Source organism: Narcine bancroftii, chromosome 12, assembly GCF_036971445.1.
Source record: "Narcine bancroftii isolate sNarBan1 chromosome 12, sNarBan1.hap1, whole genome shotgun sequence".
Taxonomy (NCBI): domain Eukaryota; kingdom Metazoa; phylum Chordata; class Chondrichthyes; order Torpediniformes; family Narcinidae; genus Narcine; species Narcine bancroftii.
The window spans coordinates 9,149,804-9,175,638 of record NC_091480.1 but is presented as its reverse complement, the minus strand read 5'-3'; the positions used below and the strand labels follow the sequence as shown (position 1 = coordinate 9,175,638).

Below are 25,835 nucleotides of genomic sequence, written 5' to 3'. Positions count from 1 at the left end.
TGCTGGAGGAACTCAGCAGGTATCGCAGCGTCCATAGGAGGTAAAGATGTATTACCGATGATTCGGCCTGAGCCCTTCTTCAAGGTAGAAGCAAAAAGCAGACAGACATTTCAATTATGGTTTTTAGACTGCAATATCGGGAAAATTGCAGAAAAAAAATTAACATAATTACTGCCCGTATGGTTGTTCACACTGGTCGCCTTTTCAGACCGCAAGTACCCAAGTGCAACAGTCCTGGTGGTTGGACGTGCAGTAGAGTGGATGACCGTCAGTGAATTTTTCCGGTACAATTTACACTGTAGGCTTCCTCCAAAATGTTGTAGGGGTCCTGCAGGATAAATCACGGTGCGGGAATTGACTCAAAATTCCTGCACATTCCTTTTTAGACTCCCCATGTAACGGCAAAATTCCTGGATTGTGTTGTTACATATCTGCAGTCTAAAAACCATAAGAAAAGATTGGAGAAAGGTGGCAGAATGGGAGGGAGAGGAGTCCAGACCAACAAACAAAAGGTGTTAAATGGATATGATGAGGAAAGGTGAGAATTGATTTTGGCTCTGTGAAAGGAGACAGAGGGAAAGGGGGGGAGGAGAGAGAGAGAAACAAAACTAGAGGAAAAGAGACAGGGCAGAGATGGGGGAAAATGGAAACTGGAGAAGTAAATGTTAATGCCATCTGGTTGGAGGGTGCCCAGACAGAAGATGAAGCATTGTTCCTCCAATTTGTAGATGGTCTCAGTCTGATAGTGCATAAGTCCCTGGACAGACATGCCAGCAAGGGAATGGGGTGGGGATTTGAAATGGCTGGCCACTAGGAGATCCACAATATTACGGCGGACAGAGCCAAGGTGCTGGACAAAGTGATCTCCCAGTCTGTGCCCAATCTCTCCGAGTGAAACACGAAAGTCTGCAGATGCTGTGATTGTAGTAAAAGAGAAATGTTGGAGAAACTCTCCAATCTTAATTTCCATTTCTACACAAGTTCTCAATATCTGCTGTAATTTCTGAAGATTGGGTTGCAAATGACATTCATTAAAGTTTCTCTGGAGTATTTATTAAATTAAAGCAGTTATAGAAACTACAAACTATACCAGTGGTTCTCAACTTTTTCTTTCCACTCACATCCCACCCTATGCCATAGGTGCTCTGTGATTAGTAAGGGATTGCTTAAGTGGGATGTGGGTGGAAAGACAAAGTTTTAATCGTCCCTCAGTGACTCGTGATGTGCATGGTTTCAGAACTCCAAAGGAAATGGGCCAACGAGCAATTTTCTCAAGCAAACTATTTCAGTCACAATTGGATTCAGAGCAGTGATTCTCAGCCTTCCCTTCCCACTCACATTAGCAATCCCTTACTAATCACAGAGCACCTATGGCATAGGGATTACTGAAAGTGGGATATGAGTGGGAGGAAAAAGGTTGGGAACCACTGATTACTGAAAGTGCAATAAGACGACTGGGTAGTATGTACATGGATAACACGGCAGGGGGAGTGAGGAGTCCCTCCACCAGCTGAGACGGGATATCAGATTACGTTAGCCGCCAAAGGACGGGAGGAGAGAATTCGGTCCGTGAGCTAAGCTTCCTTAGTGTTGTAGCTCTCGCACACTGTCCAGGTCCCTGTGGAAGGGGTAGGAGACACGTGCTGCTCCCGGGGATCCCCGACACTGTTTCGAACGTTGCAACATTCCCCCGAATCGATACACTTCACCAGCGCGGGAATTAAAGGGGCCTGGTTCATCGTCAAAGTTTTGGCCATGGAGGTGTCCTCTCACTTTGCATCGGGGGTCCTGACTCGTAGCAGGAGCCGAGGGGCGTGCAGTGTCGACCCAGGAGGGGGCCGCGGCTGCAGGACGGGAAGCAACCTCCGATGTTTGGGGGCACCACCGGCAGGGACGACGAGGCAAAAAAGCGCACAGGCAGGGAACCAGTCCAAGCAAGTTGGCAGCGAGGCGCAGGCTGGAGAGGCGACGGCCCCGTGGGAACCGGCACACTGGAGAGAACAGTTGGATCATATCAGAGAGATGCGAAAGAGCAGGGATGCCCCCGTGGATCACATGGGGGCTGAACACTGCTTTGACCAAACTGCAGCCCCCGAGGTAAAGTGATGAAGCTGAGAAATGTGGTTTCGTCTAGATTCCCACCATCACCTACAGATACCCCACTGGTAAACTTCGAGCAAACTTTTTGTCTGTCTGTCATCACTCCCTTCCACTGAGCAAACTTTCAAACAGTCGTAAACGCAAAAAAACACCATGGTGGAGAAACTCAGCAGGTCAAACAGTGGCCTTTATATATCAACGGTAAAACTTGCATTTTTTTAAAGGACTCTGACCTGCTGAGTTTTTGCAGCATCATGTTTTTATTTCAACCACAGTGTCTGCACATTTTTTGTGTTTTACCAAGCGATCATTGGTTACCTCTAAATTAGGAGCAGGAGACCATCAGCCCTTTTCTTTCTACTCACGTACCATCTTAACGAAGTAATCCCTTACGAACCACAGATCATCCTATGCCATAGTCAAGTCAGATTTATTTGTCGTTCATACCTAAACATTGCATTGTCCAGTGAAAACGAGATAGTGTTTCTCCGGACCATGGAGCTGGTTATTTACATGGCTAAATTACACAAGAAACTTTTTTATAATCATTAACATCACTTATAAATATCACGCTACATATGCTAGCCCTGTGTCCCCGGAGTTCAGAAGCCTTGCGGCTTGTGGGGAAAAAACTATCGCAATATGGTGGTGAGGGCCCCAACACTTCGGTACCTCTTCCTGGATGGCAGGAAAGAGAACAGTTTGCAGGAGAAGACCTTCACAATAGGTGCTCTGTGGTTAGTAAGAGATTATTTAACGTGGAATGTGTGGGGGAAAAAGATTGAGAACCACTGCACTAGAGTTTACCCCCCCCCCCACCCAATTCCACATTTCCCTGATATTCTTTCACCCCATCTTTATCAAGTACCCACTACGGCCTTTAAAAAATCCATAAATTCTGCTTCCACAATCCAATGAGGAAATAAGTGCATGAGAGATTATTGTCAGACTCCGAGGCACCAACATTCTTAAACAAGAAAATCAGCTGAGATTGAATGTAAGACACTAAAAGTGCTGGAAAAACTCGGCAGACATTTGAACTGAAATCCTGACTTGCTGCAGCCACACAGAGACAGAAGATACACCAACAATAGCATCAATTAAATCATCATATAATATATAAAGCTTTATGCAAAAAAAGTGTTGCTTCAATTGTGCAGACAATCTTATGTTGGCACTGGAGTGGTTTCTGGTGATAACAGAGATGCTCCAAATATTACTACGTGGGAGGGGGAAAAAATCTTAATTTCTGTCTTAAATGAGTGAATACTTACTTTTAAACAGTGATTCCCAGTTTAAGATTGTCTCGCAAGTAAAATAAAACATTCTCTCCTCATACCTAACAAAGGGCACAGGCCCAAAATGTTGGTTACTCCTGACGACCTGCTGAGTTACCCCTTGGGGTTTTATCTGTTTCTCAAGTCTTCTCTCTCTCTTTTAAACTTCACTGATAAAAGCTAAGCCTGTCTGACCTTTTCTCATAAGAGAACCCACCCACTTCAGCTATTGTGTAAACGATGAGGGGACTCAAGAGGGTCGACTTGTAGCACCCATGGTGAGAAATTGGCAGTCAGTCTTTCAAGTTGGGACCCTCTTTTAAGGCTAATGTGGGAAGAAGGGGCCAAGAGGTAAGAGGATAAATGAACCTCATCAAGGACCTGTGGTTCACAGATTGCTGGATGGCTGGCCAGTTTAGAGCAGTGTCCTAAAGGCATAGTGCTGCAGGATCCACCTGGAAATGCAATGGTTCATGTCACAGTCCCTCAGGACCAACCTACAGTTTTAAGGATTCAAGCTTTTGGAGTGGGTCCTGTACCATTGACCTCCAATTTAGTGCGTATGTTGCTGGGCTGCAGCTGATACATGCTGTCTTTAATGTCTTTCTTAAGTCCTGATCGTTGGTCTGAAGCCAATAGGAACCATTGAGAGATGCAATACACAACTGTGGTGGAGAATAATTTCCAACAAAGGGCCCAGGCCCGAAGCATTGGTTACCTTTTACTTCCGATGGATGTTATGACCTGCTGAGTTTCTCCAGCACGTTTGTACATTGGACTTGACCCAGCAGCTTCAGGCTTTCTTGTTTAATTGGCAGATGTTAGCATCTTAAAATTATTGTCTGTCTGATTCAAGGAGACTGGGAATGGGTAAAATGCCCTTTGTGGCTCCTTCACTTTAGCTATTTATCAGAGATCAGTTCTACTTTACCTAAAAATTGAAGGCAGCAAAAGGAAACTACCTGCCTCGTATTAAGTTATCTTTAATGGATTTTCCAGGTTATGAGATACCAGGTCCTTCTATCCCTCATGCTGTCCAGTCAGACGAAAGATCACGTGACATTCGCCGCTATGAAACAACTGCGAGATCACGGCTTGACGGTGGAGAACGTTCTCAAGATGGATGATAAGACACTGGGGGAACTCATCCGCCCAGTTGGATTCTGGAGGGTGAGTTGCAGCTTAATTGCAGTATGAGAAATGAATCCTCCTAAGTACAATACCTTAATTTCCATGGCTCCAGTGAAACAGCTATGCCTCCTGTTGCCAAGCCCCCTCTCCTCTGAAATTTGCCCTTCCACTTCTCTTCAAATTTTGACACTGATATCCTTGGCACCTCATTGTGAAACTGCCACTTCTACTGTGGATAACGTGGGATGTTTTGTTGTGTTAAAGCTACGTGCAAGGGTACGAAGGGCATGATGAAGCCCAAATGTTGGTTATGTTGCTACATAAAGTACATTGACCTGCTGAGTTTCTCCAGCATTGTGTTTTCACATTTCCTCTGGCAGCTTGTTCTACATACCTACCACTTTCTGTGTGGGGGGGGGGGGACTCAGGTACCTTTTTAATCTCTCCCCACCCTCCCACCTTAAACCTGTGCCCTCTAGTTTTAGACCCTCCTAGCCGTAATAACTATTCTCCTCATCTACACCTTCACGATGTTATATACCTCTGTAAGGTCACCCCCTCAGCTTCCTATGCTCCAGGGAAAAAAGTCCTAGCCTCTCCTTATAACTCAAGCCTTCCAGCTCATGCAACAGAATCCTTTCCAGCTTGATGAGTCATCGTAATTTTCCCTCCATCCAACCCTTCGCAAGCACTTCCCTCTCCCTACTTATTGTAACAGAATAGATTGCGTGTGTATTTTTAAAATCTAATTCCATGGGTGTGATTTACCTGTGCAGAGCAAAGTGAGATACATCAAACAGGCCACGGCAATCCTGAGGGAGCAATATGGTAGCGACATTCCCAATACCATCAACGGACTGCTTCGTCTGCCGGGAGTGGGACCAAAGATGGCCCATCTCATCATGAAGTTAGCCTGGAACCAAGTGTCTGGCATCAGTAAGTACCTGGGACAATAGCAACAAGGTGAAACCAAGGGGCCAGTTTGTCAAGTGCACGCAATTACGTTGACATCTTGTATCTGGTATCTGCCACCTATCAAGAGTGGTCGTTGCCGGACAAATTAATTTTCCAGTTCCTTAAGATTGTGTGTCGCATGATTGAGACACGCCAATTTTAAACTTCCCTAATTTTTACCCATTTATTTTCCACAGTTTTTTTTTAATAATGGCTTGAGGCTACCATAACCATATAACCATTTACGGAGCGGAAACAGGCCATGTTGGTTGCTTGAATTCCTGATAACAGGGGTTTTACTGTTCCCTGAAGGACAGGTTAAGAGGAGAATTACCACAGGGATTATAGAAAGTTTTTCTGCCCATAAGATCAGAATTAGAAGCAAGGGTAGGCCATTTGACCACTTGTGTCTGCTCCACCATGTCAGAAGTTCATGGTTTGAGAGTCATAAACTCTTAATGCAGGGAAACAGGCCCTTCAGCCAAATTTCTCTATGCCAACCCAGCTAGTTGTAAAGCCAGTAAATGCATATTCTGCATTTAGCCCATATCCTTCGAAACCTGTTTATCCAAATACCCGTCCAGATGTCTTTTAAATGCCATCATTGTCCCCACCTCCTACCACTTCTTCTGGTGGGTGATTTCATAAACCTGTCACCCTCTTCGAGAAGAAGGTACTTCGCACATCCATTTTGTCCCCTCTCACTGTCAAGTTTTAGATTTCCCTGCCCTGGAAGAAAAGCTACGACTTATGACCTTATCTATACAACACGGTTACGGGCCCTTTCAGCCCACAAGCCCATGCTGTCTAATTACACCCAACTGACCTACACTCCCCCGGAACGTTTTGAACAGTGGGCAGAAACCAGAGTCCCTGGGGAAAGCTCACACCGACACAGGGAGAACGTACAAACTCCTTACAGGCGGTGCAGGATTTGAACCCCAGTCCTGATCGCTGACGCTGTAACTGCATTGCGGTAACCACTACATTAACCATGCTACCCGTGATTTTATAAATCTGTGTACACAGTCCTCCTTCAGCCTCCTACAATGAGAAAAGTCTCAGCCTCTCCTTATAATTCAAGCCCCCCCCCGTTCCCAGTAATTCTCGGGAATATTTTCCACACCCTTATTAACCTGGAAGCTTGTACATCAGTGCCATCTTTGATCTTACTGATCCCACCCCCCCATCTGGACCGTTATTGTAATTGGAGAAAGTACCTTTCCAGCCCTCTCCGGTCAAAAATTATAAAATCTGGTGGCATAATTTAACCTCTTTCCTGAGTGGTTGACTCCTTATTTTGAGACTATGACCCCGAGTTCTAGATTTCCAAATTAGTGGAAACATAAATTACATATTTATTGTATCAAGATCCTTAAGAATTTTGTACATTACAAGGAGATCAAACATCACTGTTGTCAGAATTGTGCTGTGCACAGCAGGCCCTTACTTAACGTTGTTGATAGGTTCTTGGAAATTGCTACTTTAAGTGAAATGACAAACCAATTTTACTAAACCTATGGTTTATTTCTGGTCGCAAAAACATCACCAAACTCTAAATAATGATCCAAAACACTTTGCCTATTAAACATTGAAATAAATTATGTGCCACACAGAAATTTACAAAAGATTAATTAAAAACAAATAAAAATTATTTAGTCAATTTGAGCAAATCAGCAAGTGATGCCAATCGTAGTGGTGGTGGCTGGTGTGGGGAGGGAGACTGCCAGGATCCCACAGGGATCACCAGCACTGAAGGGCAGAGAAGCAGTTTGGTCATCTTCACAGAAGGTGAGGGTGGGAGTGTTGCAAGAAATTCCAGAGGGAATGATGTGGCCTCGTGGTGTTAAACTGTGAGGACTGTCTTTTCGGCATCAAAGCGAATTGTTTGCACAGTTGTTGGTTACAGACCGAGAGCTCATCCAATGTTTATAGCTTGCTATCTATTCTCAAATCTCCTTAACACTTCTCATTTTGTTTCTAATATATAATATAAAATAATGTAACACTTTTTCTGTGCTGTTTGTGGCCACGGTCAGCAGGGCTGTACAGTGCATGTTTACCATGCATTGCTACAGGGATAAACCAAGGAATAAATGTTTGAAAAACAAAATTTGCAAGAGGAAACACCTACCAGCACTCTGTTCATACCCAAACAACAAAATTTGGCGCAGTATCTTATTTATTTTGTTCCTCGTCAACGTTATTACGAAATGACATTCAAGGACTTACTGTATGTTGTCCATGCCATTGGGTGGAGTTGGTGTGCAGATGGACCACCAAGATTAGGCATTTAACCAGTGAACCTCATCAAACTTCACGAAATGCAGTAAATAAACTGCCTGCATATGCTAATTGAAGACAGAAATGCGGTAGCTTTCACAATGTTCCTTTGCTGTCCGAAATCAAAACCTTTGAACATTTTCTCAGATCTGTCTTGAGGCTGAGAGGTCCCATCATGATTAAATGGTCTGCAAAACAACATAATGATTCCAAATGATCGCCCGCTCTGTACCAAGTTTTGGACTGGCTTTTCTCTGTAAGTGAGGAGAATCCCAGAAAATTTCACACAAGTGCTGAAGGCATAAACCAAAACAGGAACAGGACCTCCTCAAAACGTTTAGTATCATTTGGCAATGTATAGAAAAAAAAATTGGAATTAATATTTCAAATAGTCAAACATTGAAATTAAATGTTGCACACATCAAAAACAGGTGGTTCTTTACTATTGAATGCAGCATTTGATTAGTAGAGTATTTATTGGAACCCTGGGGCACATGGTAAAACTCGTCAAACTGGGAAAAACAAACAACAGAAATATCTCCCAATAAAAGCAGGGAAAAGTACAGTGAGTAGAAGTGCTTGTAAATAATGAGCATAAAATCAATGTAAGTAATTTACAGCAGTGTGGCTGATGGGGAATTACTTAATTACCTCCACCCTCGCTGGCTATTTTGTTTTCACCGAGCACAATCTCTGATAAGTTAGGAGATTGGTGAGTTTGCAAAGCCCGGTCCAGATAAGGTGTTATCCATGATTCAAACCTCACTCTAGAGAGTTGAGAGCATAATCTAAAGCAATGCTCCACGTGCAGTGCTGAGAGGGTGTTGCACCCTCAGGAAGTTCTGGTGGTGCTCGTCACTGGTGCTGTGTAACGCCTGCCTTTGTTTACGACCCTACAGTCCTGTTAGCTTTGCATTTTGTGTCAAGAAAAAGGAACAGTCAACACAGCCATCAATCACATAAGATACTTATGACAATCTTCCAGACATGACCTCGAGGAGTGAAATCTTGCATTTAAATTTGCCATTTTGTTTGAAATATATTGTAGGAAAAGGGATATATTTAGATCACTTTTTTTTTCTAATATCTTGCTGTCCATTCTAACCAGTCAGGTAGTGAATGAGTGATAACAACATTCCAATCCTCTTCACTTAATCCAATTAGCATTCCCTTCCTCTCTCTTGTACTTGCCTAATTTCCAAACTACCCCTCGCTTACTTTATTCAGGAGTAACTTCCACCACCCAAGTCTGGATATAGATTTCTATTGGATATATTAGTGACATTCTTATGTGTACAATTTTTGTTCCCCCATATGTGGTAACATATCTAGCTTTGCCAACATAAGTTCCTGGCAGAAAAATCATTTGGAATTTCTTAGACGAAATGTTCTCTCCAGATGAGCTGTGGGGATTGTTGCTCCAGATATTCAACAGAGATCAATGGAATTTAATGGAATCGAGGAATATGAATGAGGTCTCCCTATCAAGTTTCCCCTTAGCCCAGTGGTTCTCAACCTTTTTCTTTCCACTCACATCCCACTTTAAGTAATCCCTATGCCATCGGTGCTCTGTGATTAGTAAGGGATTGCTTAAAGTGGGATGTGAGCGGGAAGGGAAGGTTGAGACCCACTGGTTTATATCCAATTGTTTCTGAAATATTGTGTTTGAGAAAAATTGTCGGGCCCATTTCCTTTGGAGTTCTGAAACCGTGCACATAACGAATCAATGAGGGACGATTAAAACAATGGTTCCGTTTCACCCACATCCCTTACTACACAGAGCACCTGTGGCATAGGGAATACTTAAAATGGGATGTGAGTGGAAAGAAAAAGGTTGAGAACCACTACTTAGCCTAAAAAAAACTTGGGGGAAAAAAAATTATGAGAAGCATTGACAGAATCTTTATCCCAAAGTAAAAATGTCACAGAAGAGAGAAGATGTTTTTAAAGAAGTGCAGTAGCTTTAAAAAAGATGTGCAGGGCAAATTTGTTTTCCAAAGAGAAAATGGGTGCCTGGACTAGGCTACCAGGGATAGTGGTGGAAGCAGATAGAATATTAGCATTTGAGAGGTTTCATGATGGACACGTGAATATTATAAGGAATAGAAGGATGTGTATTCTATGCGAGCAGCAGTCTTAGTTTATTTGGGCATTATGGTTAGCACAGACCTATGGGCTGAAGGGCCTGTTTTATCTTGAGTTTCTTGTGCTATACCATGCTCCATATTCTTTGACCTTAATACAGATAGATGGCAGCTCAATAAAACATTGGCTGGAATATAATTAAATGGCCAGTTATTCCTCACGCTTTTGGGTTCATTTATAAACTCAAAGACTTGTATCTGCTTAATCCATTTCTTGAAGAAATGTCTGCTCAGCCTTTCCGAATAGATTTAACCTCTGGTAGCACATAAAGATTTCAACGTGTCTCTTGAGACTCAAGAAAATTGTTGTGCTGAAGCTGTATGGCAATAATTATTCCTCATTCCTGGTATCATTCTAGTAAATCTTCTCTGAACCCTTTCCAATGCCAGCACATCTTTTCTCAAATACTGCACCCAACCGGCATTGCTGTAACAGCGCCAGCGATCGGGACTGGGATTTGAATCCCGCACTGTCTGCATGTGTTTTCCCCAGGGACTCTGGTTCAAAACGTACAGGGGTTGTAGGTCAATTGGGTGTAATTGAGCAGCATGGGCTCGCGGGCTGAAAGGGCCTGTTACTGTGCTGGACATCTAAATTTCAATTTAAAACTATGCAGTACTGCATGAGATCTCACCAGAGCTTTATAGAGTCTCAGCGTTACATCCCTGCTCTTGTATGCTATCCCTCTAGAAATGAACGCCAAAACTGAATCCCTCTTCTTCACCACCAACTCAACCTGGAGGTTAACCGTGCTCGCTTTGCGTCACAGATACTAAAATTGGAACGAGATTAGCATGCCCCCTGTGCAAGGACGACACACACATTCATGAAGCATTCCATATTTTTTTAAAAATCCTAGAGGTTGACAGTTAGGTGTCCTGCACAGGGACTCCCAAGTCCCTTTGCACTTCGGAACTTTGAATTTTTTTCCCCATCTAAATCTGCTATGAAAGTGCGTGACTGTACACTTTCCATCATTGTATTTCATTTGCCACCTCTTTGCCCGTTCTCCTCATCTATCCAATTCTCTATGCAGCCGTTTGGTATCCTCAGCACGACCCGCCCTACCATCTGCAAATTTAGATAAATTCAGTAAGGAAGAGAGAAATTTGGTGGCAAATGTAGCAGATCCACCTCAGAATTTTAAGTAATGGGATTGGCAGCCCCAGAGAAAATTGTGGCAAGTGTCCTCAAACCTACTGTAATCAAGGGGAGGGGGCATTGAAGTGTGCACCAACAGCTTCTCACCCAAAGGAGGAGCAAGTCATTCAGAATAATTACCATTCATTTATGTCCTTACTTGACTGCTTATAGGGTTTATACTATAATATTTAGTCTTTTTTAATTAATAAGTGTGCTCATAGATGGCAGGAGAGAGTTCCAAACTCCTTCCACCCTCTGCATAGAGAAGTGAATCCAAGCTTTACTCTTGAACCACCAGCTCTTAGTTTCAGGCTCTGTAGTCATAGATCCCCAGAGAACAGAAATAATGTCTCGCTTATCTACTCTATCATTTCCCTTAAATTTTAAAGCAACAGTGAAGCACAGACATAGACTACAACTCTCCCCTTGGTGTATGATTTCTATACTGGAATATGGAGTCTCAGTGGTTACCATCAGACAGTTCCTGCACAGTATTGTTTATACGGGTGTGATATAATCAGGGTTCCAAGTCTAATTGTCTGGAATGTTCTTCGTAAATAAATTTTGAGCGTAATCAATTGATTCCTTTCTTTCATCAGATTAGTTGCTTTTTGGTTCATCACATGCCCTCCAACTGCTTTACCACGGGGAAAAGGAAGTGGGCAAACGTGCCTTTATGTAGCACCTATCACTACTTCCCAATATTTCAATGGAGTTTGCAGTGAGGTGCTTTTGGGTGAAGTGTCTCTGCTGTGACCCTTGGTCGCAGTATTACAATGGGCGGTGTGTATCTGCAGACAATCAAAGGGCTCGGAACAAGTTGTTTTGGCAGCAGGAAATGAGTGGCGATCAACATGTCAACCCTATTGTCCTCGAAGGAGATTTTCCAGGTCACGTCCACCACTGGAAATCTTTCTATTCTGTTTGGAAGGCTTTGCAAATGGTTGGGTTGTGCTGTTTTGCTTTGAGCTTTTTTAAAAAATATATAAAATCGCTGAGACTGATTGTCTTTTGCGAATTACTCCTCTACCCAGAACACAACAGGACTGCCTAGATCCCGATAGCTAGTGGAGCTGCCTTAAAACTTGATTCATGCTCCCTCTCATATTACCACCCATTCACCCATCATTAGTTTGGTTCCTGACCTCCAATTACTCTTTGTTAACCAACTCTCAAATGTCCTCTTGCCACACACTGCTCAGAGATCATTAAGCAAGGAAGTCTGCAAATGTTGGGATCGAGTGCAAAACACATTCATGCTGGAGTAACTCAGCAGGTCACATAGCATCCATAGGAAGTTAACATTTCATTCGGGCTCCCGCCTGCATTTGCTTACACTTGCCTCAGCCAGAAACGTTGGTTAGCCTTTACTTCCTCTGGATGCTACATGACTTGGCACTCTTACGGACATGTGGATTAACCTCCGATCCAATTCTCTTCAGCAAACATATCACACTATGATGCGGGCAGCCAGGACACTCTCAGTTGAGCTCCTGAGGAGGTGTGTTCCTCAGGCACGTTTGTGTACTGAACCCTGAGAGACCTCATCAATCCCAATTGTAATCGATCCCCCCCACCATTGGCAGTGGTACATGGAACCACTCAGCTCCCAAGTTTATTATCATCCTCTTGCACAAGTCCAACCCAATGAAACAGCGTTCTCCAGTCCTGGGTGCAAAGAATGCAGGCACACAGCTAGACATAGCACACATACAGGCAGGCAATACATAGACAGGACAAATATACATAGATCAAAATAAATAAATAAATTTGTTTAGTAAAGATTAGGGTCTCGGGTGGTTAATGTGAGCAGGTCCTTTGGTCGTTCAGCATTCTCTGCCCATGGGAAGAACCTATTCCTCAGCCTGCTTGTTCTAGATCTGATACTCCAGTATCTCTTTCCTAATGGGAGTAGCTGAAAGATGCTGTGCGCGGGGTGGTAAGGGTCCTCAGTGAATTTGCGTGCCCTCTTCAGCCAACAATCCTGGTAGAACACGTCAATAGGAGTAACAGTGATCCTCTCTGCCTCTCTTAAGTCCTGTGGATTGACCTCTGATCCAATTCTCTACAACAACTGTACTTCACTGTTGATGCCGCCAGCCAAGACGCTCTTACTAGAGCTCCTGCGGAAGATTGACATGATGGTGGCTGGTTGCCTTGTCCGCTTCAGTCTTCTCAGGAAAGGCACTCACTGTTGCACCTTCCTGACAAATGAGGAGATGTTATGTGTCCATAATAGGTTGCTTGTCAAGTAAACTTTGTGCTCTCTACCTTCTCCTCTTCCAAGTTATTGATGTGTAGTGGAGGGTGGACATTCCTGGTCCTCCTGAAGTCCAGAATCATCTCCTTCGTCTTGTCCATGTTGAGACTCAGGTTGTTACTCTTGCACGACATCACGAGATTTTCCACCTCTCATCTGTAGCACGACTCATCATTGTTGCTGATGAGGCCGACAACTGTTGTGTCATCTGCAAACTTGACAGCACTGTTGGAGGTGTAGCAGTAGCGTGAATAGGAGTGGGCTGAGACACAACCCGAGGTGATCCAGTACTCAGCCTGATGGTGCTCGATGTTCTGCTTCATACTCTTTCCCTGAACCCTTTCCATCCCAATACAGATCTGCTGAGACCCGCTCAATGACTGAGCCTCCACGGTCCTCTTGGGTAAAGATTTCCAAAGATTCACCACCGTCTGAGTAAAGATATTACTTTTGATCTCTGCCCTGAAAGGTTGAACCCTTTAGAAAAACACAGGAGCAGTCCTTATAATTGTGTTCGGGCAAGAGTTATTGTCAGCAGATCCTACGTTGAAGGGTTAATTTTGAGCTAGCTCCCCTTTTCAATTCCCTTGCTGACACATCTGTCCATAGTCTCATGCACTCTCAGACTGAAACCACCCACAAATTGGAGGAACAGCACCTCATCTTCTGTCTGGGCACCGTCCAACGGTATGGTGTTCACATCGACTTCTCCAGTTTCTGTTAACACCCCTCCTTCTTCTCCCTGTCGCCTTTCCCTCAGCTCTCTCTCTCTCTTTCCTTTTCCATCGGTCTCCTTTTACAGAGTTAAAAAAATCAATTCTCACAATCATATCCAATTAACACATTTTGGACTGGATTCCATTTTTCCCCCTTTCTCCAGTCTCCATTCAGATGGCTCCCTGTTTTTTGAGGAAGGGCTCAGGCCCGAAATGACGATAATATATCTTTCCCTCCTATGGACGCTGCAAGACCAGCTGAGTTCCTCCAGCATTTCTGTGTGATTTTGCTGCAATCACAGCGTCTGCAGACTTTCGTGTTTCACTCGAGTTAGTTTTCTGTTATTGCTCAGTGGCTAATATGTTGGTAATGATGGGAAAATATAGGTGGGTAGTGAGAGAACATGAAGATAGACAAAGCAACCTAAATGGAAATATTTTCTTCTATTGATAAGCCGGCACATCTCTCTGTGAAAAGAGAGAGAAAGTACACAGTGTGGGAGGAGCAGCATTAAGAATAGATGCTGACAAATGCTGAAATTACAGTGGGTGAAATTGAGCATGGGAGAATGAATATGTTGTTGCTCACGTTGCATTCTAGTGGAACCATCAACATGCTTTCCTAATGATAAGTGACTGAAGGATGGAAATGGTTTTGTGTATGTTGGGCAACTAATTATGAAATCTAGCATATCCGTACAAAAGTGTTCATGAAGTGGTGACTTTCGTCTCAAATGGACTGGAAGACAATGCTGGGGTGCTTAGCCTTGGGGAACCTCCATCTTGAGAAGGGTGTTCATAACAAGGCCCTGCATCTTTTATTGGGGTTCACGTGAATGATACCAAAGTTTTGAGTACTGAGACAAAGTAAACTCCCATTTTCCCCCAAGTTTAAGGGAATGAGTTCATTAAGCCATTTAAAATAATTAGTACTCCATAATATCCAAATCAATCTCCATTGTTATATATAATACAACTCCGATTATCTGAAATCTGATAATCCAAAATCCTATGTTATGTGAATTTTTTTTTTTTAAGTTTTCGGATAATTGAAAAATCAGAAATCCTCATTTATCCGAAAAATTTTGATGCTAAAATGACGTCATTTCACCTCTGGAAATGTTCAGATAAATGAGGATATCCGAAACAATCAGAAATCCTCAGTTTTCTGAAACTTTTTCAGAGCCGAACTGACGTTGCAGATTGAAAAAAATTTGAAACTTTGGAAAAACCTCCGAGAAGAATTTCAAATTTTTGGTGTTGGATTTACCTTATTTTGTTCAGGTTGGTTTTTTCGGTGAGAATTAAACATTATTTCATGCTTTAAAAGCCTTCCCTTCTTTTTGTTGATTAAACACTGTTACAAGTGATTTGCTACTGGGCTGTTTTAAAAAAAATGACCAGTTGTCTGAAAATATCATTTATCCGAATCAGGCCCAGTTCCGACAATCGGAGTTGTACTCTTTATATACTCTGTTCCTTTGAGTTCCCCCTTCCTACCACCCTAGTGCTTGTACCCTTTCATCTCACGCACTCCCACCCCAAATCTCTCTTGCCTGCCACCTCCCCCTCTGACCTCCCCAGCTCCCCTCTTCTTCCCCCCCACCCCCATAGTCCCATCAGCACTCTCCCTCCCATATCTGCCTGTGGACCTGGGCTCCTCCCCCTGACCATTTTATTCAGGCACCTGCCTACATATTGATTAAACCTTGTTGAACAGCTCAGGCCTGGAGCATCACTTATATATCTTTATCTTTACTCTCTAAAGTACACTATGTGAGCTGCTAAGTTTCTCTGGCATTGTGTTTTACTACAATCACAGCGTCTGCAAACTTTTGTGTTTCACTCCATTGTTATACACCTTTCTGCAAATAAGACTCAGTAGATTTTATAGGCCTAATGCAAGCCCAAGGTTTGTTACTTATCATTGACTGGTTTGATGTTCGCCTTTGACCAGTACTTAATCCTGCCCCAGCGTCCATCCTCCATTCGATTTTAATCCGGACCTTTTACCTTCACAGGTGTTGATACCCACGTGCATCGAATTGCAAACCGGTTGCAGTGGGTCAGAGAGGAGAGCAGAACCCCAGAGGGAAGCAGACGGGCACTGGAAGAATGGATGCCACGGTAAGTGGGGAGTCAATCTTCAAAAGCAGTGGGATAGATTGAGCAGTGCCACAAATTCAACTGAATACACTGCACAACGAAGATTTTGCTTCCTAAACACTTTTGGGTGTACTTATGGATTTGGGGCTGCTGATCACGAAAATCATCTTAAAATTTTCTTATCACGTACTATCTTATTTTTTATACAAAACCATGAAGTACAACATGTCATTGAAAATTCATTTTCTGCATTCACACTTGGGCTTGAATTTAAATTTAGACATACAATGCGGTAACAGGTCATTTTAGCCCACGAGCCAGTGCCGCTCAGTTAACCTACAGCCCCCGGTATGTTTTGAAGGGTAGGAGGAAACTGGAGCCCCCAGGGAAAACCCGCACAGGGAGAACGTACAAACTCCTTACAGACAGCGCCGGATTCAAACCCACTCCTGCTTGCTGGTGCTTTAACAGTGTTGTGCTGAGTACTACACCAACTGTGACTTCTTCCCTGCTGATCTTGGTGCAGACAACTGAAGTTAGGGTGAAGATAAATAATTAAGGGATAAAGAGTTTGCCAAAGGCTCTGTTAGCCACTCAGTGGACCCATCGATTCCGTGTTAAACTAGGATGAAGCTTGAGAACAGCTTACTTGGGGTAGGGTGGTAGGGGTTGTTGTGGGGAAGGATTTAGTGAACAGAAGATGAGGGGAAAAGAAATCAGAAGCACTAGACAACAACATTTTTCCAAATGGTTTGCTCCCTGAAGAAAAAGTGGGGATTATGGTAGACAACTTCAAACTGAACAAAAGGAAATTTCAGATTTGCTGCATCTCTTAGGAAATTGGAGAAACATTAAATTAACTTTCATTCCATTTAATCGCATAACACGATTGCGTTAATTCAACTGACCTAAAAACGTTTTGTCGTTGATTTTCAATTGTACTCAGCGTCTGATGCCTCTCTTGTCAGTGTCCAACAATAGTCGGCCGGCATTGATGGATTCCAGTTGCCCTGATACCACTTTTCCAGGCAATGTCCTGATGAAACCTTTCACCATGTTCATGTTCATCACTGACGGCACCAAGGTCAGCCGGGTAGACGTCCAAGTGCGAATGCACAAAATGCATTTTCAACGACATGTTGCACTTCACGGTTTTGTCTGCTTGAAGTCGACTTAAAATATCACAAGAAATCACAAAAATAGGTTATATCTAAAGAATGTGATAGGACAATTTTAAGGTGAATTTCACGATCAGCAGATGAAAATCAATAATGTACATCCAAAAGTGTTCAGGAAGCAAAGTCTTGGTTGTCCACTGTTTGCCAGAGTTGTCCTACCCCTGGGTACAATTGGCCAAATATCGTTTTCCACCCGACCCCTTTGTTTCTCTGCCTCTGACTGCCATGTCTTACCTCTGCCTGCTTCACTAATTCTTTGCCTCACTCCTCTCACCCTATTCTCATCAAACTGTTTCTGCACTTGTTTTCCTCAATCCTGATGAAGAATTTCAGCTCAAAACATCAGCCTTTTTTTTCTCCTGCCAGTGTTGCGTGACCCATTGAGTTCCATGTCATGCCATAGGTGCTCTGTGGTTAGTGAGGGATTATTTCAGGTGGTAAATGAGTGGAAAGAAAAAGGTTGTGAACCACTGGTTTAAGATGAGTAGAGAAAAGTTTAGGGGAGATGGCTTACATGGGTGTTTTACTCAGAGTGTGATGAGAACTGGAATGCGTTGCTGGGGGTGGTGGTAGAGGCTGGTACAATTGGGACATTCAAAAGGCTCTTAAATAGGCAATGGATGCAAGGAAAATAAAGGGTTATGCGTGTAAGGCAGGGAAGGTTTAAATCGTGGAGTAGGTTTACATAGGCTTGTACGCTGTGGTGCACTGAAGGAACTGTAGTGTTCTCCATGTTCCGGATGAAATGAAAGCTCAGTGTTTGAACCTGACCTTTCATCCTTGGGTTGTGGCCATCGCTGGCAAGGCCAGCATTTCTGGAGCAATGGTGTAACATTTAAAAGGCTTCAGGATTGAATCTGTAGGGACTAGAGAGCTTTGGATCAAGTGCAAGCAGCAGGGATTTAGTTTACTTTGGTGTCACTTTCAGCACAGACAGCATGAGCTGAAGAAACCTGTTCCTGCGCTGTTCTGTATTCTGCAATTTTCCAATCCTTACGCATCAGCCCTGAATCTTCAGGTGTTTGGAAGATCATGGTCAGGGTCTCCGCCATTCCCTCCTATCCTCCCTCAATATCCTGTCTGGACCAGGTGATTTATCCACAGTGTGTGGCTGGCGTCACTGGTACACGCTCTTAGCTATGGCCTCACTGGTACACGCTCTTAGCTATGGCCTCACTGGTACATGCTCTTAACTATGACCTCACTGGTGCACGCTCTTAACTATGGCCTCACTGGTACATGCACTTAACTAGTTTCAAGCCCACCCAGAATCTATACGACATCTTGTTTTACTGATTTCAGTGATGTCTTTTTTCTTTTGTAAAATGTGAGGCAGAGAGTACTCATTTGATCTCTCCAGCACACTCTCTGCCTTCTCACACCCACTTCAATGAATCTGCGACCGTTTGTATCGCAGCTGCAGTACCTTTCCATCTGCACAACCTGGCAATCTCCTGAAACACTGCAACCTCTCTTTTAAGGTCATATACCCTGTTCCCTTTGATAAATCCCCCAAGCCTTACCTCTCTGAAACAGACCCCAGCCTTCTTTCAAGCTCCAAGTACATGCATCTGTATGAATGTTAAATATTTTGCCCCCTCTCTCTTCCAGGGACCTCTGGAGTGAGACCAACTGGCTGTTGGTGGGATTTGGTCAGCAGATCTGCCTGCCTGTGAATCCTCGCTGCTCTGGATGCCTCAACAGAGATATCTGTCCCACAGCCAAGAGCAATCTCAGGAAAACAAATCGCAGGCTCTCTCCCAACTCTCCGCAACAGCCGTGCCAATAGCAGCAATAATTAAATCCTTGTGTTCAAGTGTTCACCCCGGTATGAATTATTCAGGGGATGGGAAATGTTTGCCCCAGAGTCAACTGAAACAAAACTGTATCTGATGTTATTGATGGATTCCAGTTGCTGCCGGAACATTGAAGACACTGAATGATGGCATTCCCAGTGAGAGCAGCGTGCGGAACGTAAAGAAGTATCCTCAGTCTGATTAAGGTTCACAGACTGCCAACAAGTGCCTCAGGCGGATACAGCCAGGCAAGTTTCTCAAACAGTTCCTCACTAGTGAAACAAATGGTGAAAAATGCCACTCTTCATTTCACATTCATAGTTAACAGGCTAAATCTTAATGTTTCATTGGGTTAACCAGTATCTGTGGAGATTTGCCTTCACGTTTTAACCAGGAGAATTTCGACCATCATCTAATTGGCTTGTTTGGAATACATTTTTGCTTCAGCATGTACAGGTGCAAATGTAACGATGACTGATGGGGGTTGTCTTTTTGAGTTGTGAATAAAACATTTAAGCATTCCTCTTCCCTTTCTTCCCACAACCCCCCCTCAAGTCACTCCTTTACTGACACCTCCCTCTCACTCTCTCTCTCTCTCTCTGTCTCTCTCGACTGACATCCAGCTGAGAGGAACACACAGGGAGTGATAGACGAGCAGTTGGAGGAAGGCAACAGGTCAGGCAGCATCTGTGAAGGGAGATGGGCAGTGGGCATTTTGAGTTGGGAGAGGGGAGATAGCCAGTACATAGAGGTAACAGGGAGGGGCATGGGCTAACAAGTGACAGGAAGTCTCCATGTATCACGATCTAATGGCCGGAAAATGTGGGCGGCTTGGCACGGGTTGACTAGTGGTTTTCCTTTACTTCTGGAGCTCCCTTTTTTCCTTTGAGTTTTTTTTTAATTTAGAGATGCAACACGGTAACGGGCCTTTTCGGCCCACAAATACACCCATGTGACCATTTAACCTACCAACCCCATAGGTCTTTGGAATGTGGGAGCAAACTGGAGCTCTCAAAAGTTTGGGAAGAAACCCATGCGTTTACAGGGAGAACGTACAAGCTTACAGAAAACAGCCGACTCCAACCCTGTAATAGCACCATTTACCTGATCAAACAACAGGATATTTCTGTAGTGTCTTTCACCAGCACAGATCAAAACCTTTTTTCAGACAGTTATGGCATCTTTAACCATTGCAGCTGAGGAAAGGAGGCAAGCAGCTAGTAAATTGCAAATTCCCATCAATGACTGGATTAGCCTCAAAGTCAATGTTGGTTAAAGGATGAATGTTGCTGAGGACAAACAATCCAGGAGGTTATTTATTGAGCATAGAACATTACAGCACAGAGTAGGCCCTTCAGCCCACAATGTGGATAATTTAGAAGGCCTAAAGGATGCTGGGATTCATTAATAAGGGAATTCAATTCAGCAGTAGAGAGGTAATGTTGGAACTCTACAAATCTCTGGTGAGACCAGACTTAGGGTATTGTATTCAGTTCTGGTCACCTCATTATAGGAAAGATGTGGAAGCTGTGGAGAGGGGATTTACCAGGATGTTGCCTGGATTGGAAAACAAATCTTGTGAGGCAAGGTTAGCAGAGCTGGGACTTTTCTCTTTAGAGCGCTGAAGGATGAGAGGAGACTTGATAGAGGTCGACAAGATTATGAGAGGCGACTGTAAATGTGTGGAAAAGAAAAAGTGTATATCAAAAAAAAAAAAAAAAAAAGCAAGCAGGTGCCTGAAAATAAAGGCGGAGAGGAGGGAAAAAAAAAAAAGAAAAAAAAAAAAAAAAAAAAGATTATGAGAGGCGCAGATAGGGTGGACAGCTAGCACCTGTTTCCTAGGGCAGGATCAGGAAACACCAGAGGACATGTGTACAAAGAGAAGGGAGGAAAGTTTAGGAGGACATCAGGGCTGTCTTTTTTTAAAAACGCAGAGTTGTGGGTGCCTGGAATGCTTTGCCAGGTATGGTGGTGGAGGCTGAAACATTTAAGAGACTCTTAGACAGACACATATTTGGAAGAAAAATAGAGGATTATGGGATAGTATTTTTTTTTAAGGAAGGGATATATGGGTTGGCACAACATTGAGGGCTAAAGGACCTGTACTGTGCTGATAAACCTTATTCACATTAAACTAATCCTTCCCAACCTCGCACCCATAACCTCTATTTTTCTTACATCCAGGTGCCTATCTAAATTGGGAATCTTTTGAAAGTCCCTGTTATACCATCCTCCACTACCATTCCTGGCCATGCAATCCACTCACCACTCACCACTCTTGTGTTAAAAAAAAGAACTTGTCTCAAAAAAAAGAACTTGTCTCTGACATCTCCCCTAAACCTTTCTTGACTCACCTTAAATAGATGTCCTCTGGTGTTTGCAGTTGTCACCCCAGAATAAGCTCAAGGTGTGGAGTTGGCTAGTTTTCAATGGGCACCATGCTATTGGCCGATCTCCCAACCTGGCGATTGAGGTCAACAGACAAAGTTATGAGGAAGAAATACAATAAACAATGAGTGTAAACAAAAAATCAAATTTTCAGTTTAGCAGGAGAATCCCTTAAACCATTAACACTCCCACAATTTGAGAAGAATTTGGTCTTTAGCTTGTTAGAATCCAAACCCAACCTTACCCACTTTCTCTTTCCCTCAGCCCCACCTCATTTTGTCATCAGTAAAGTCACAAGGCATGCAAACAGGCCCTTCTGCCCATATTGCCAGTTCCTACCCACTCCTCCCATGATTCCACCACTCACCTACACAAAGGGGTAACTTACCGACCAACCCCCGCGGTCTGTGCAATGTAGGCCAAAGCAGGAGTCCCCAAGGGAAACCTGTCACAGGGAGAGCATGCAAACTCCACACAGACAGAAGCAGAGGTCGGGATTGCTCGACCGAAAGCTGTAGCTATTTCTTGCCGCGCCACTGGGTTAATTAAACTGCTTCTTGCAGGAGAGCACCAATTATTTAATAAATCTGGAGATCGTTTAGAGTACCTTACAGAACCCAGTGAATGATTCTCGTTACATGAAAATATACGCTGTATAATGTCCCACCCACACCAATCCCACCTACCTGCGATGATCCCTTATCCTTCTAAACCCCATCCTATCCATATATCCGTCCAAACTTTTCTTAAATATTGCAGTCATACCTATCTCAACCATCTCCTCCGGCAACCCATTCTGTACACCCACCACCCTCTGGCTAAAAATATTACCCTCACATTCCTGTTAAATCTCTCCCCCCTTACCTTAAATACATGTCCTTTGGTTACCAATTTTCCTTCTTTGCACAAAAGAATCTGTGTTCACCCAACCTCTTCCTCTCATGAAACCCAATACTTTAGTTATACATTCTGGTCTAGTCAGTTAGTTGCAGGTCACCTTTGGCAGGCTCAGTAGGTTCAGGAATTTTCTCCCCATCTCCTCTCCACAGTTGTCCAGATTATTTAAGATAGTCGGACAGTCACTTCTTTATTCAAATGGATGGTTTATTCTTTGTGCGATCTGTTCAAGCATAGGTTGACAGAGATGTGCCTCTCCCACCTTGGGGCTATAGCACATTTAAGAGGGGACATGGACTGAAATCATAAAATATTTTTCATGTAGTCAGTAAGGAAGAAGTATGGAAGAAACCAACTAAACTTGTCTGCTTCACAGTGAAGAGGACCCATAAACTTTGAGCAGAAACCCAAGGGGGCCATAGCCAAAATAAAGGTTGAGAATGTCTGGGCTAGACCACAATGCTGTGTGTGTCTTCCTGAGGCACCGTTGCTCATTCAGCGATGAGCCCAGCTCTTTTTGCTCGCCCCTGACCACTTGCCTCACTCTTCTGTGGCTGTGAAGCGAACAAGTCTTTCCTCCCATGCAGCAAGCAGGTGCAGGGAATGGCAGGGGTGGACAAGCAAAGGGTTACAGAAGGTTCAGAAGCAGCCTGGAAAGCAGTGCTAAAAATATCCATCAGCTGGTGCAGTTACTTTGTGCTCAATGGTTCCTTTGTCCCTCTCCAGAGAAAATATGAGCTAAAAATTTCTGGACTGAACCAGCCAATGCTCAGATGTCATTCCTTAGCTATTACAACGCAGATGGCCAATCCTTCAGTCATTAACATGCACGGTAGGGGAACATCTTGACATTTAAACATTCTGGAGACATTATCACGGAATCCATCATTTGGTTGACTAATTGGATTGTCTACACTCTCCCAATGCTAGTTAAGTTAAATCAATAAGCCCTCGAGTTCTACAGCACAAAATAGGCCGCTCATCCCATCTTGTCTATGCGAGGCCCATTTGTCTGGTTCTGCCCATATCCCTCTAATGCAATCATTCTCGACGGGGGCCACAGCACATTTAAATAAAAGCCTTGAGTATCAGTTATGTAGGATAGAGATGCAGGAGAAACCAAAACTTGACCATTTCACAGGGAAGGGGGCCTATAACTGAGCAGAAACCCAGGGGGGCTATCACCAAAAAAAAATTTGAGAATGGCTGCTCTAAACTGTTCTCATCAACATATTTTAAATATTACAGTTGTCCCCACTGATACCATTACCTCTGCCAGCTCGCTACCTGCACCCTCAACCCTCTGTGTGAAGAAGGTGCCATCAGGTCCCTTTTAAATCTTCCCCCTCTCATCTTAAATCCACGCCTTCTAGTTTAATATTCTCCTGTTCTTGGATCAAAGTGCAGACCTTATCTGTGCCCAAAGTTATGTCCTGACTCAGAGGACAGAGATGATTAAACAAATTCTTGCAGCTTGCTTCATCCATATTCCATTTCACCTTGCGACACGGAGAACGCTGCATCACAGTCTGCTCTGGGGGCACCAATATCCCTGAGCATAAAGCCCTGCAAAAGATAGTGGACACAGCCTAGGACATCACAGGAAAAACCCTACTCACTGTTGAGAACACCTATAGGGAACCTGGCGTTGGAGAGCAGCAGCAATCCTCAAGGATCCACACCACCCAGCACACATTCTGTTCTCGCTGCTGCCTCAAGACTCACACCACCAAGTTCAGGAACAGCTGCTATTCTTCTACCATCAGACTCCTTAATGACAAACTCATTCAAGGACTCTTGTCCACTTAATTGAATTTTTTTTCACTGTATTGCCGTCAATTTGTTTACCTTCGTTACCCGCTAACCAGTTCTTTATTTGTTTACATGAATATGCTGTTTTCAATTTTATTTGCACTACCAATTAGTGGTAATCCTGCCTGGGCCGCAGGAAAAAGAATCTCAGGGTTGTATGTGATGTCACGTAAGTTCTCTGACAATAAATCTGAATCTGAGTCTTTGCCATGTCATAATGCAGCCCCATTCACCCATCACTTCAGCATGTAGCCTGCTCCAATCAACTCCACCACTTACCCACACAAAGGAGTAATAACTTACCCAACCAACCCCATGGCTCTGCCTGATGGAGGGGGAAACAGGAGCTCCCAAGGGAAACCCTTAACACAGGGAGAGCATGCAAACTCGACACAGAAGCAGAGGTCGGGATTGCTTGAACTCAGGCTAGCGCTCTACCAGCCACATCTACTAGCTGCTATTTAATATATCTGGAGATGGTTTGAATGATGCTTATCACAATAATAGTGTGTGTGGGCTTGTAATAAGTATCGCAACATGTGTAAAAGAGCACTGGGCTCAGTCTTTCTGACACTGTATTTTTGGTAGATACTTGGTTTTAACTGTGAAATCTGAGGCTAAATAAACCAGCGATCTGCAGTTGAGACTAGACTGCACTAGCAACGGAGTACTGAAGAGGATCGAGGGTGGGGAGAAAAAATATTATTTTGATTTCAATCAGAAGTGTCAAACTATGAGTACACTGTTTTCCTGGAACATTAGAAATGTAGATAAAACCGTTATTGTTTTCCAAGATTTCCCATACAAGACGTTACTGAATTGACTATCAATCCTCCACTTTTAGTGCATCAGGGCTAAAAGGATCTGAGCCCAGTGGATTGTGGTGTAGAAATAGAATCAGTTTGGTTGGGACAAAGAAACAAGGGGCTGATTACATGCTGGGAAAATTGTTCAAAGGCCTTTGAATTGAAGTTGTGAAGGGCAGAGTGAAAATGAGGACACAAGGTGTGTGAAATGAAAGTAATCACGGAGGGGACATTCATCCACATTTAGATCAAGCAAATCAAATTAGTAGTAGAATTTCTCAAAAAGGACACACCAAATAGAGCAGTATGGGCACTGGCTATTTCAGATCCAATAACGAGTAACAGGGAAGAAACCATTCCTGGAGACGCAGCAGACTTGCAGACACAGGAAAATGAAGCAAAATAAAAATCCTGCTGGAGAATCTCAGCAGGTTGAGCAGCATCTGTGGGAAGTCCGACCTTGAACAGTTTTAACCCAGAACGGCAGCGTCTTTTTCTCCCAATGATCTGGTTTCTTGATCATGTTATCAAGATTCAATTTATTGTCATAATAATAAAAGTGACATATTACATGAAATTCCTTTTTGCCTGCAGCAAGGCAGACAGATTCACCACTGGCAGGAATTGTCTAAGTGCCTCTTACAGTCAGGGAGAAAAGCAAAAGAGAGTCCCGTGTTTTCCCCCCCCCCCCAAGAGTATACTTACTCCCAAGCACCTTGAAACTCGAGTCATGTAAAAATCCTTCCTCTGACAAAAAAAAACTTTGGGTGAGAAAAGATCCCCCTCAGATCTCCTTTGAATATCCAAAGCAAATATTCGTACATACAAATCAATGAATATTAT

General features: G+C 43.5%; 2 protein-coding genes and 1 pseudogene across 13 annotated transcripts in view; 2 read left to right on the top strand and 1 right to left on the bottom strand.

Moving 5' to 3' along the window:
- The window catches only part of tsc2 (TSC complex subunit 2), a 121,339-nt gene extending 98,666 nt beyond the window's left edge, over positions 1-22,673 (bottom strand). The window contains exons 1-6 of one of the 9 annotated variants that reach the window (XM_069906491.1): positions 22,475-22,673; positions 21,444-21,550; positions 20,194-20,285; positions 17,024-17,287; positions 7,695-7,933; positions 5,277-5,452 (exon numbers count right to left, since the gene is read on the bottom strand). The gene's annotated coding sequence lies outside the window, so the exon portion shown is untranslated. Of the gene's footprint in view, positions 1-2,418; positions 2,643-3,374; positions 3,518-4,600; positions 4,750-5,276; positions 5,453-7,694; positions 7,934-17,023; positions 17,288-20,193; positions 20,286-21,443; positions 21,551-22,474 lie in introns of those variants that run through there. The other 8 variants (XM_069906492.1, XM_069906490.1, XM_069906495.1 and 5 more) reach the window with 8 other exon arrangements.
- nthl1 (nth-like DNA glycosylase 1) lies at positions 1,469-24,389 on the top strand. 4 transcript variants are annotated; one of them, XM_069906502.1, is made up of 5 exons: positions 1,469-2,097; positions 4,377-4,547; positions 5,285-5,444; positions 16,031-16,136; positions 18,905-24,389. In XM_069906502.1, exons 1-5 carry the CDS (start codon positions 1,756-1,758, stop codon positions 19,080-19,082), a joined length of 957 nt encoding a protein of 318 aa, XP_069762603.1. In that variant the 5' UTR covers positions 1,469-1,755; the 3' UTR covers positions 19,083-24,389. The 4 variants fall into 4 exon arrangements, with proteins under 4 accessions (XP_069762603.1, XP_069762606.1, XP_069762605.1 ...); XM_069906505.1 differs by having other exon boundaries at positions 1,476-1,565; XM_069906504.1 differs by having other exon boundaries at positions 2,086-2,165.
- On the top strand, positions 10,640-10,736 carry LOC138747815 (U6 spliceosomal RNA; annotated as a pseudogene).
- Positions 24,390-25,835: the final 1,446 nt, after the last annotated feature.

Excerpts from the sequence above, each read along its gene's own strand:
- nthl1 (XM_069906502.1), top strand. The coding sequence starts at position 1,756 with ATGGAGGTGTCCTCTCACTTTGCATCGGGGGTCCTGACTCGTAGCAGG. Across the intron at positions 4,548-5,284 it reads GCCCAGTTGGATTCTGGAGG|AGCAAAGTGAGATACATCAA; the intron begins GTGAGTTGCAGC and ends TTACCTGTGCAG. Across the intron at positions 5,445-16,030 it reads GAACCAAGTGTCTGGCATCA|GTGTTGATACCCACGTGCAT; the intron begins GTAAGTACCTGG and ends TTACCTTCACAG.